This window comes from Phaseolus vulgaris, chromosome 5, assembly GCF_000499845.2.
Source record: "Phaseolus vulgaris cultivar G19833 chromosome 5, P. vulgaris v2.0, whole genome shotgun sequence".
Lineage (NCBI taxonomy): Eukaryota > Viridiplantae > Streptophyta > Magnoliopsida > Fabales > Fabaceae > Phaseolus > Phaseolus vulgaris.
In genome coordinates this window covers 34,215,592-34,228,460 of record NC_023755.2, presented here as the reverse complement: position 1 = coordinate 34,228,460, position 12,869 = coordinate 34,215,592, and the positions used below count along the sequence as shown (strand labels likewise).

The following is a 12,869-nucleotide window of genomic DNA, read 5'->3' as shown; positions in this document are numbered from 1 at the left end:
TGGCAGTGTATAAGGCTACAATTCACCAGCACTTTAGACATCAAAATCAACAAATTATGCAGAAAAAGACCACCAGTGATGCTATTATGAACGAGTTTACTATAAAAACGAGGTCTGAATCTCTGTAGAAATAGTCTCATGCATGTTGTCTAGTCTCTCCAGTTGGGCTGGTATATACTTAGCAGGGAAGCATCTTACAAGTATCTATGGCCACTGCTAACCTGCTAACAAATCAATTTCTTCTAACCTCACCTTCACGTTTGTATGTAGTTTTTGTTTTCAAAATACCTTAAAATAAACACAAATAACTTCAAAATATTGTAAAGAATCAATATCTATTATATATATTTTTTAAACTAAAATATTTGTGTCATTTAATTAAAACAATAACTTTGATATAAAATAGAAATTTACAATATAAATTCAAATTGTACAAATAAATTAACATCATTAATAAAATCTTTAAATTTTGTTATGATAATTGTCAACATACATTACGTAAGAATTATACTAACAGTACGTAAGAATTAAGGTAGTCTCCATTGGTAAACGAAAACGTAGTGTATGGAATGGAGTCGAGGTTTCAATTCTAAAAAAGTATAATTTCCAGCATGAGATCTTAGGGAGTGTTGTAACCGTAACTATACGTGTGGAGAGAGGAAGGAAGCCAAGAATAACACCTCAAAAGCATATAGTTAGTGTTATTTATGTTTATATATGTCATTAATTCTTTTTAACATTATTTTTATGAAAAAATACTTCTTTTTACTATCATTCAATTACATTAACTTCTACAATAATTATCTTAAAGAAAAATACTAATAGAAAAAATACATAAAACATTATTATATTTTAATTATTTAGTTATTGATCTTGATTTATTTATTAATTTGTTATGCTTATGTATCCAAGCTACGAGTAAACTTAAAAGAGAATGGATAAGTATAAATGAAGATTGAAACAACATGAAACTAAGGATCAAAGGGGAAGGAAGATGTTGAAATGTAGTTATAGTTAATTATGCTTGAAGCCCCGATACGAAAAAGATAAATCACACACGACGACGAGTGCAAGAAAAGAACGTTAGAATCTTGGATCATAGAAAAGAAAAACAGAAAGAAGATTATTGAAGAATTTTTTAGGTAGAACAAAACAAAAAACAAAACATTTTTCATACTTCTACATGTTTCTTCTTATTCTTATACAAATTCTCATTATCACCTCACGGAATAAATTTACATTTTTTTTTTTTGTATTTACACGATTTTCAGACTGTGCTAAACGACCATTTTTTCTTATCACTATTTCATTGTTCATTTCTTTCTCTGTTTGCATTCTGTTATTTTATCTTGTACTAGGTTGTTTCCATCTCCTACATGTTTCTTTTTTCTTTGGTATGTTTTTATAAGGCCAATAGTGCACTAGCTTATTTTAATTTTAATTTGATATAAAGGAAACATTTGGAAAACAATGATGGCGTTTCATTGAGATGATCTTCCTCACTTCTTGCATTATATTATGTGGTTTTAGTAGCAAACAATGTGGTGAAGGAACAAAGCTCCTCCTTATTTGGTCTAATTTTGTCACTGTTTCTCCATCCTAGCATGCCGGATTGCTGTTATTAATTTAACTGTAATCGGATGAATAACTGAGAACCAAAAATAAGCTCTTAAATAATAATGCTTACTTGTTGTTTTCAAACTAAGTTTAACTATAATTAATAAGATCAATGGCTGTATTTTCCAATCTAACTTAGTACACATTTGGTAAAGCAAAACATTAGAAAAAGGCACAATACAGGGAGCAGAAGTGGCCTCAAAGTTCAGTTATCTTAAGAGGCAGTGGAAGAAACGTAATACACAACACTGAGTAGAGCATGCAGAAAACACAAAACTCCACCAATGGATAGGAAGTGATGGTGAGTGAAACCACAAGAACCACTTGACTTGTTGTTTGATGAAGTCCCTATCACCAGCATGCTCAATCCAACAGCCAAAGCAATCCTGATCAACCACACAAAATTTTGCATTCATTTTTCCATCACATCTCAAATCTCTTTCTTTCTCTCTTAATTCTACAATTCATTATTATACATTTAACATTTCTCCAAAACAGTAGTGGAGGCAGTGAGGCATTACCATGTTAAAATGAGAGAAGCCATTGAGAGTTGTCTGTTGGGAGAAACCTTATCAGTCCCTTGTTGAGCACAAAGGCAACTGAAGCCACCAACCAAATTCACTATAACATGAGCTAATGCCAAAAGCACTGCTGCAGCCAATCCCAGCATGAAAGCCTTATGGCTTGGATCTTTACACTCAAATATCCACAATCTCAAGTGCTTAACCTGTTTAATTAGTTAATTTCCAAAAGAAAAAAAAATCTTGAATGTACTAAAGATAATTAGCTAGCATGAAGCATACCTTGTTTTGTGCAATTTCAGCTTCAATGCCTAGAATCCCAGCTGTGATATCCATGACCACAAGTAAGAGACACACAAAAATTCCTGCTCCTCTATTCATTTTTGGGAGAATTGAAAGTGTTTGTTTGTAGTTTGATTGTTGGCAAGAGTGGAGAAAATGATGTGAGGGGTAAACACTAATACATATGAAAATGGTACATAAAGTATATATAGAATAGAATTGGATTGGTAGAAGGTGGGATAAGTGGGAAAAACCCTTTTATACAAACTGGACAATCTAAACTTTGGTTTGCTTTTGTCTCTTTTTTATTTTTTTTTTCTCTTTGATAATGGATTCCTTTGATAGGGTGCAAGGAAAGCAGGGCATAAACCAGCTCATATAGTGGTTCAAATGATTCTGAAATAGGTAACATTTCTTTATTATATGAACAGGAACCAAATTTTAGGATTTCAAATCACAGGTCTTAATAACAAAAACAATTCTATGTAATGAAGATATAAATTGTGTCTTGAAGTTTAATGTAAATTTTAATATAATATTCATGATTGAGTCTTATTAAAATAATTAACAAATCACCTTTGATTTTTATAATAAAAGAAATATGATTAAATGTGCTCATAATTAATTTTTCTTGTAAATTAATAAAGTCATTTATTTGTAAATACAATCATCTCTGATATTTACGATAATAAGTTATAAATGAGAAGGGTTAAAAAAATCTTTAAACAAAACGTAAAAATCAAACCCGGTTATGGTTTGATTTTAATTTGATATAAACTGCAAACTATATTAATTTAAATTATTTTTTGCATTAAAATACTTTTAAGTTCTAATAAATATCATATTATTAGAGATCTTTATTTATTTTTTAAATAAATATAGTTATTGTAACAATCAAAAGAAAATTCACAACTCCACTAAAAATAATAAAATACAGAAAAAGAATTATATTCATTTTTAAAATAATTTCATTGTTTCTAAAATGTTGATGACAATATTTGTAATTACTATTGTTGTATAAAGTAACCTTTATAAAATTAAAATTATTCAAATTTTATTTAATACTATTACTTAACTATGTTAAAAAAAGTAATTGAATTGATTTCTTATTTTCCTTGTTGGTAAAAAATATTAGAAATATTTAATTGGAAAATTAATCAAAATAACAGTTAAAATACCAAAATAAAATATTGATAAGTTGCATTAAATTAACTTTAAATATAAATTTTAAGGCCTAAAAAATTTTATATACACCCTTAACACTGAAAAAAAAATTAAATTTAGTAAAGGTTTTTTAACGGAGGTTACGCAGAAGTTTTCTACACACCTAGTAAGACACATATTTACTAGAGGTTTTCCAAACCTCTAATAAAGTCAATAATTTTTTTTTTCTTAACTTCTCCTTTTTTAAACCTAAGACTATTAAAAACTAGAAAACATAAAAGTGATGTTGAGATATTTTTTAGTTTTAATTTTAAGTGAAATGGTAAGTCTTTTTTTTTCTAACCTTAGACACTTCTCCATTTACACTCTTCTCTAACCCTAAACGCTTCTTTAATCTCTCATCTCCAACAGCAAATTCGAACTTAGTTTAGAATTCTTGTCATTCTTCTCATATAAATTCGTGCTACGCTATTTTAGTTGTGGATGTGGTTGGTGTTATGTTTGTAACTTCCTCTCACTAATTCATGATTCTTCGCTCCACTGGTAATCACTTAGCGACGTTGGCTCTATCAGCGGAAAAGCAAATTGCGGATAACACACTTAACGGGGGTTAAAACCGCCGGTAACGCCAAATATAATCATGTTAAAAATAATTTTTTTTGTAATGTAATATTTTGATTGGATAGGGATTGAGAATGGAAGAGTGGAGAAAAAAAAGGTTGTTTAAATTAAATAAAAATAAGTAAAGAATAAGATAAATCGACTAATCATTGATAATTTATTTTTTAATTTTTAATTTTTATTTTCTAGTTATTTTTATTTATACATAATATCGAATTTTCTTTCTTCCTTTTTTTTTTCTGCTTTCCTTTCAATCAAGTAACCAATATGGTATCAAACAATCACATGATTTGGTATTCTAAGCCATGTATGAGCACATGAGCCATGGCATCAACGCTAAAGCCAAGAATATTTAGTGTGGTGTCACTAATGTTGTAAATGATACTCATACTCTCACCAAAAACAATATTTTATTCTAATCTTAAAATAATTATAACCTTATTTTAAAATTCTTTAAATAAGTGGTGACATACTATTCCTTTTATTTTTCCAAAACTCGTGTACACTTTATGGTGATAAATGATATAAATGTATAAAATTAAAATTGGAAAGTGAGATGGATGCATATGTGTGACAAAAAGTATGGTCTCAATCAGACAACCATGGTTTATGAATAATGGCACTTGGGACCTTTTCTTATTAATTAAGCTAACGTACTTTTCATCACATAAAAGCTGATTAAAGGCAGTGATTGGAATAAGCAAAAGTGATTAATACTATTATATGCACAACATTTAACGTTCAATGAGCCCTGTTTTAAGAATCTGTCACAACATAAAATTTAAAAACCTAACATGAAACGCAAATTCTATGGAATTATTATATTATATTCTTCACGCAAATTCTGTAATATTTCCTTGAATAGGGTTTGGCTTGCCTTTCAGATTTTAAAAGTTACTTTAAAAATGAACTAAAGTTTGAGGTTTAGGTTTAAAATTAAAATTATTTTATAATTGTATAATTTGTTTATTTTGAAGCTGCTATGAAAATAAAATTTGGTAGAAAATGACTGGGGAGTAGTTAGTGGCAAGACTACTTAGAAAAAGAAAAGTTTAAAAGTTTAAAGATGTTTCTTTTTAATAGAGCTCGAACATCTTCCGCATGCATATCGATTAGCAATTGTGTTGATCACTTTTCTTCCACTTTTAAGTGAAGGCTCGGTCTGTTTTGGGATTTAACTCCTTTGTAGCTTCGATCGTCGTCATGATGACACGGGGTAATATTTCCTCTATTTATTCTTTCGGAGATATTTCTTTCTCTAATCATGTTGGAACTTCTGTTAGCAGTTTGGACAAACTTACGTAAATGTCTGGCCTAAATGAGTTATTTTATTTTGTCATTCAATTCTTGACACTTCTCGATCCCCGAAGTTCCAATGATATCAACATTGCCTTGATGTATCGGCGTCCTTTGGACTATGTAGCTTTTGGAGCATGGGATGAGGTCAGTATTCAATGCTTCATCCATAATTTCCTCCTCTCAACATTCAAAGGGGTATAGCTGTGGAGTCAATGATACAACCCAATTAGTCAAGCAGATGACCAAGGACACAAGAGGTATTTCACACTTTGATCTGTCATCTCAGCTTACAAAACAAGGTCCCACCAAATATCGGAAGGACCTCGGCAGAAGAAGAATGGTGTCTAGACCAGAGTATCAGATGTTCTTTCTTTTGGTCTTCTTACAAGACAAAAATGTTTGTAAATAAATTGAGCTCACTTTGGGGGTTCCAAATAGAAGAATAAACTAGAATAGAGTGTGCTTAGTAATTTGAGTAGAGTGTGCTTAGTAATTTGGGTTTGTGCCAAACCCACCTTTCATGACAAGTGTTTCTAGGTTTAGAGTTTCTTTGACCTACCTTCTAGAAGGCTTCTCACAAATGACACCCCTACCTCTCTATCTTGTTCTCCAAGAGACTCTCCTATAAATAGAGTGTCTTGCCTCATGTATGTCACATATTGAATTTAAATATATTAAAGAAACTCTGCAAGAGTGTTTTGTGAGACTTGAGAGTTCTCATAGTGGGTCTTATCTTGAGTGTGTGAACACTTCAAGTGGCGGCTCTTTCACCACTCATCTTGGAGTGCCTCTTTTTCCAAGTGGCGTGACATCTTATCTTCTTCCATAAGCTTTCTTCATCCCTTCCTCTTTTTATCTTCCTTTTGTGCCATCCATTTCATTCCTCTTTATGATATCATGTTTGTCTTTTAATTCTTGGTTATCACTTGTCTTTCTTCATCTTATGTTCCTTCCATTTCCGCAATTTACCTTCATCATCATAATCACCATATTTTGTTTTTCTCTTTGCCCTCTAGATGTGAACCATCACATTTACTTAACCACTTGGTTAAGTCCGTGTCCAGTGGGAATCTATTTTGGATTCTCACCTTAAATTGTTAATCTCAAAAAAAGCTTAAACAAAAGTGAAACCACCATAAAATGTGCAATCCTAAAATCAACTCACATCAGTTGAGGTCCTCGATTTTCCCTATATTTATGTCCTCTTTCGGGCACGTGTTGGTCACCCCAATCTTTCTCTTTTCCTTTATCTCCACCATTTTCTAATCGGACCTGATTTCGATAATCACGTAATTCTTCAAGTTGCACGAACTTTTTCGTTCGCTGTCTCAATTCATCTAAGTTAGTTGTTGGCTTCTTGCATAGATTGTCAATGAACGGTCCTGACCATAGTGCAATCACCAAGTGATGCATGGCCACTTCCGAACTAAGATTTTGGATATTTAAAGATAGCTTAGTGAACCTCTCCATGAAGGCTCAAAGTGACTCACCTTTTCTTATCGTATGTTGAAAAATGCAATGGATGTAAGATGGTGTGGTCGACTAGTCGCAAGCTAAGTACCGAACTTAGACAAAAGTGTTCTAAAGCAATCAACCGAGTCAGGGGGAAGCCTTGTGAACGAAATAAGTGCCCCTCCCTTTAGTGAGGTAGGGAATACTCGGCACAACACCAAGTTGTCTAACGTATAAAGGCTTATTTTTGTTTTATATACGTCCACATGCTCATCCGGATTTGTAGTGCCATCATACCGATCTAGGTTTAGCCCCTTTCAATTAGGAAAAAGTTGTGCTTCCATGATTTCATTGGTAAAAGGGTGTCCCTTTAGTTCATCCTCCAAAATGAGAGTATGTTTTGAGTGATGGTGCATGGAAGATTGAAAAGGAGGAGTGAAGAAAGGTAACACCGACTGACTGAAGCAAAGGAGTTAATTGTTCAGTGGGTGGATGATTTTCTCAGTCCCTTTTGTACGAGAACAATTGACATCCATCATGGACCTGAGAGAAAAGACAAAAGACCAACATATGGTATTAACTAGGAACATGGGGAATGAGTAAATGTCTGAGGCCAAACAGATGGCCTCACTCATGTCCCTCTAAAGGGAGATGGTAGAGATGAAATAGAAGAATGAGGAGGAAATTTGAGCTCTTCAAAAGGAGAATAAGGGCATGAAGTGGCAGTTGTCCGAGGGAAAGTTGTTGCCCAAGCAACCACAACTGCCCGAAGTGTCCCAAGCCAGCCATTACCATAAGAAGCCTTTGGTTCAGGCCATCAACCCGTCCACCACGACGCATCCTTAGGAAATGGTTGAGGAATCATGACTCAACCGGTTGTTCTACATAATCAAAACCCTAGATATCGCCAGGAGGCACCCCTTCTAAGGGGCACAACTACCTCTCGCATGGAAGGGGTTGAACATCGATCGATACGACAGAACTACCGATCCAGACGAGCACATTGATGTCTACACCACTCATATGTGACTTTACACTTATGACAACTTGATGTTATGTCGAGTCTTCCCCATATCTTTAAAGGGATGAGCCCTCACTTGGTTCATCAGGCTCTCACCTAACTCTATCACTACTAACGTTGATGTCCAAGTTTGGAACGGAGTTCGCCACAAACCGACCACATCACCTAACGATCGACAGCCCCTGCCGGGTTGTCAACTCGAACCGAGTCAACACCCAGTGACACACACTGACCGACAAGATTTGAGAAGAGGAAGAACCAGAAGTAGTAGAAGAAGATGAACACTCGAAAGAGCTAAAAGAAAAAATCGCTAACCTCTCAAAGAAAATGGAAAACACCTCGCCACAATGAAGAATTCGGAAGTCGGAGAAGAAGAAATGAAAAATGAAGTGAGGGGGACTATTATTTATAAGGATCCAAGTAGTGAGCACACCAAATGTCGCCTTGTTTTGCATCTAATGATCCTCATCTCGAACGTACGGTTTCTCGTCTATAAAACCCTAAGTAATCATGAGGTGTGTCCCTTGAACGCCGACACTGCAACACGTCTAGTCACATCCTACCTCGAGAAACATAACTAACACGTTGAGATTATTCGAGAAAGGACATGTCTCGAGCCTAGGGGCAACTATACCGGTCGAGAGCGGATAGTTCCGAGATGTCTCGGTACCCGGTATCGACCGACCAACATGCTTGAAATGCAATAAGATTAAAGGATGATTAACGAGGTTAAGTCATGTGAATAACTACGTAATACGCCCTTAATCATGAACCATATACTAATTGTAGTCCAACAGTAACAGGACTCATCACAGCCGTATAAATAGTATACATAGGCACAACAACCAAAGAAAATGGACATCATTATTACGCATTTATCAGCGTTTGAGCACCGTTTGCAAGTGTGCTCCCGGCCAAGAGTCGAGGGTAGTGAGCAAAGAACGAAGGAAGGAAGCAAAGCCCAATTGAAGCAAAGAAGTTAATAGAGTAGGAGTGAAGGAAGGTAATACCGATTAACTGAAGCAAATGAGTTAATTGTTCAGCTAGTGAAAAAATTCTTTCAGTCTCTTTTGTAAGGGAACATGGGATATACTATTGTTGACCTTCTAGAAATTGTCTTACCATGCACAACTTCTAATATTAGCTTGGTCAATGATTGTTAACAAACCCTTGCCAAAAATATGGAGTTTCTCATTTCTCCCTTATAATCATGTCATGTTTTTGTTCTAATTAACATTAAAAGGTTAGCATAATGAAAATTGACAAACATAGATAATAGAATGCATAATCACCTTATCAAGAGTGACAACAAGATTCTGAAGCATTTGGCTATAAGAACCCTCGACATTTCATACAAATGAAAGGGATAAATGGAAAAAGTATTTAGAGGAAAAATAATAATGCAATATTAAAAATGTCAAGTGATGCCCTTGCCAAAAACATGGAGTTTCTCATTTCTCTCTTATAATCATGTCATGTTTAAATGTCAAATGTTTTTTCCTTATTAACATTAAAAAGTTAACATAATGAAAAGTGGAAAACATAAATAGCAGAGTGTATAATCACCTTATAAAGAGTGACAACAAGATTCTGAAGCATTTGGTTGTAAGAACCCTCAGCATTTCATACAAAAAAAAGGGATAAATGGAAAATGTATTTGAAGGAAAAATGAGAATGCAATATTACAAATGTCATGTAATGCCCTTGCCAAAAAAAAAGAGTTTCTCATTTCTCCTTTATAATCATGTCATGTTTAAAAACCAATTGTGTTTTTCCTTATTAACATTAAAAAGTTAGCATAAAGAAAAGTGGCAAACATAGATAGCAGAGTGCATAATCACCTTATCAAGAGTCAAAACAAGATTTTGAAGCATTTGACTGTAAGAACCCTCAGCATTTCATACAAAAGAAAGGGATAAATAAAAAAGTATTTAAAGGAAAAATGAGAATGCAATATCACAAATGTTATGTCATCTTACAAAAAACATGGAGTTTCTCGTTTCTCTCTTATAATTATGTCATGTTTAAATGCTAAGTATTTTTTTCCTTATTAACATTAAAAAGTTAGCATAATGAAAAGTGGCAAACATAAATAGCCGAGTGCATAATCACCTTATCAAGAGTCACAACAAGATTCTGAAACATTTGACTATAAGAACTCTCGGCATTTCGCACAAAATAAAGTGATAAATGAAAAAAGTATTTGATGGAAAAATGAGAATATAATATTACAAATGTCATGTCATGCATTTGCCAAAAACATGGAGTTTCTTATTTCTCTCTATTATCATGCAATGTTTAAATGTCAAATGTTTTTGTTCTTATTAACATTAAAAAGTTAGCATAATGAAAAGTGGCAAACATAGTGCATAATCACCTTATCAAGATTGACAAAAAGATTCGAAAGCATTTGACTGTAAGAATTTGCGACTTTTCATACTAAAGAAAGGGAAAAACGGAAAAAGTATTTGGAGGAAAAATGAGAATGCAATATTACAAATGTCATGTCATCTTGCCAAAAACATGGAGTTTCTCATTTCTCCCTAATAATCATGTCATGTTTAAATTCCAAGTGTTTTTGTCCTTATTAACATTAAATAGTTAGCATAATGAAAAGTGACAAACATAAATAATAGAGAGTATAATCACCTTATCAAGAGTGACAACAAGATTCTGAAGCATTTGGCCCTAAGAACTCTTGACATTTCATACAAAAGAAAGGGATAAACGGAAAAAGTATTTGAAGGAAAAATGAGAATGCAATATTACAAATGTCATGTAATGCCCTTGCCAAAAACAAGGAGTTTCTCATTTCTCCTTTATAATCATGTCATGTTTAAAAACCTACTGTTTTTGTCCTTATTAACATTAAAAATTTAGCATAATAAAAAGTGGCAAACATAGATAACATAGTGCATAATCACCTTATCAAGAGTGACAACAAGATTCTGAAACATTTGGTTGTAAGAACAGTTGGCATTTCATACAAAAGAAAGGGATAAATGGAAAAAATGAGAAGGCAATATTACAAATGTCATGTGATGATAATAAATTACACAAAGAAAAGTAGAGTCACATACATCACATCTAAACCTCGACATCTCACTCTTTTCAACTGGAAGAGATACATCTAAAAAATATTTTCTTTTTTCTTCCAGATTATGCTTTAAAATTTCTTTGGGAAGTTTTGTGCTTTCAAAATTGATAAATCTTGCCTTAGATACACAACAACAACCATAGAAAAATATTGGTATGAACACAAAAGAAGGCACATTCAAGGCGAACCACAAATGCAAAAAAAGCAACAGACCACTTTGAAAGGCCTCTAAGCAAACAACTGCTTAAACCAACTTTTCCCAGATCATTATAGACCTCTTCAGACACATAATTTAATTCATAAGCTTCTAGCATCAAATAATGTCGAAGGAGAATTTCATGAGAGTCCTTCAGAACCTAAGCCCCTATTTGGATTGGGGGTGGCACTGTAGCCGCAGACGGATTTTGGGTGCCACCCCTATTTGGATATGTTGATGGGTGAGGGTGAGGAGAAAGTTGGCCAAAATGAGGGTCTTCTGAGAAGTGAAGAGAAAGGAGAGGGTGAGTGAGTGAGTGCCACGTAGGATGGAGTGAAATATCATTTGTGCCCTCACTTTATTTTTGGACGTGTGAGCATTGTAGGTGAAGCATGCATGAGCATCTGTGAAGACAAGCTTTTCAGCAGCAAATGAGATTCCTGAACAAGTCGATTATCACTGAAAATGAGCGTATGCAATAATCGATTATGTGGAAAAAAAATAGTTGATAATCGATTATTGTAAAAAATTTCTGTAAGATAATCGATTATGGTCGTTTTTGCACTGGAAGCATAATTGATTATGTGCCATAAAGATTTGGATAATCGATTATGTCCTATTTTGCACTGAGGTGATAATCGATTATGGTTCTAATTTTCCAGATTTATGATTTTATGTTTTTTGAACTAATTTTTCAATGATTTTTTTTTTCAGGCACAGTTTGATCAATCTTAGACTTGCATTGTGTTGTGGTTTTGTTCTGCTCTGTTGAGGTATGTGTTTATTTTTTTAAAATTGTGTTTAGATGTTTAGTTTTATTTTAAATTTAATTTGTTTAAATTATTTTAAAGTAGTTGTTAATGAGTTTTTAATTTTAGATGTGAATGTTTAGGAAAATTGATTATCTAAGATTGTATATTGTTAATTGTTAATGTAAAAATTTCATGAAATTTGAATATGTTATTTTTGTGACATGAATTGAATTGAATTTATAGATTGAAATTAGAGATCAATCTTTTATTTTAAAATATTGTTATTAAAAAAAATTATAAAAATTGTTGGAGTAATTTAAAAACAGAAAAACCAAATATACAGAAGATTTGTTTGAAAATTTTACAATGTTAATAAATAAATTTATGAATGTATAGATAGTATTTTTTTAAAAAAACTTTGAAGCTGTTAATAAATAAATTTTTTTTATTTAAATTTACAGAATAGACTATTTTTTAGAAATTATTATTTTTACAGAATGTAAATATAATTTTTTTTAATGTTATTTTTTAAAACAAATATTATATTAATTAAAAAAAAAACAGAAAAAGATTACATAATAAGTTAGAATTTTTAATAATATGTGTAGATAGTTACTTAATGTTATTATGAAAAAATTTAAACAAATATTGTAGTAATTAAAAAGAACAGAATAAGATTACATAATAAATTCGATATTCTAATAATATGGGTAGATAGTTATATTTTTTAACATTTAATGCTTTATTAAAAAAAATATTTATTTATTTGAAATGATTATTTTTATAGAATGGAAATACAAATTTTGAATATTATATTTATAATTTTTTTCATTTAATTTTATGAAAA

General features: G+C 32.2%; 1 protein-coding gene across 1 annotated transcript; it reads right to left on the bottom strand.

Moving 5' to 3' along the window:
• Positions 1-1,676: 1,676 nt before the first annotated feature.
• On the bottom strand, positions 1,677-2,652 carry LOC137834508 (protein VASCULATURE COMPLEXITY AND CONNECTIVITY-like). The gene is made up of 3 exons (XM_068642537.1): positions 2,421-2,652; positions 2,139-2,344; positions 1,677-2,003 (listed from the first exon to the last, which is right to left on the bottom strand). The coding sequence occupies exons 1-3, from the start codon at positions 2,517-2,519 to the stop codon at positions 1,832-1,834; spliced, it is 477 nt and encodes a 158-aa protein (XP_068498638.1). The 5' UTR covers positions 2,520-2,652; the 3' UTR covers positions 1,677-1,831.
• Between the last annotated feature and the right edge of the window lie 10,217 nt (positions 2,653-12,869).

Coding starts and splice junctions, on each gene's coding strand:
- LOC137834508 (XM_068642537.1), bottom strand. CDS start 2,519: ATGAATAGAGGAGCAGGAATTTTTGTGTGTCTCTTACTTGTGGTCATG. Junction 2,345..2,420: donor CTGAAATTGCACAAAACAAG/GTATGCTTCATG, acceptor CTAATTAAACAG/GTTAAGCACTTGAGATTGTG. Junction 2,004..2,138: donor GCTTCTCTCATTTTAACATG/GTAATGCCTCAC, acceptor GTGGTTGATCAG/GATTGCTTTGGCTGTTGGAT.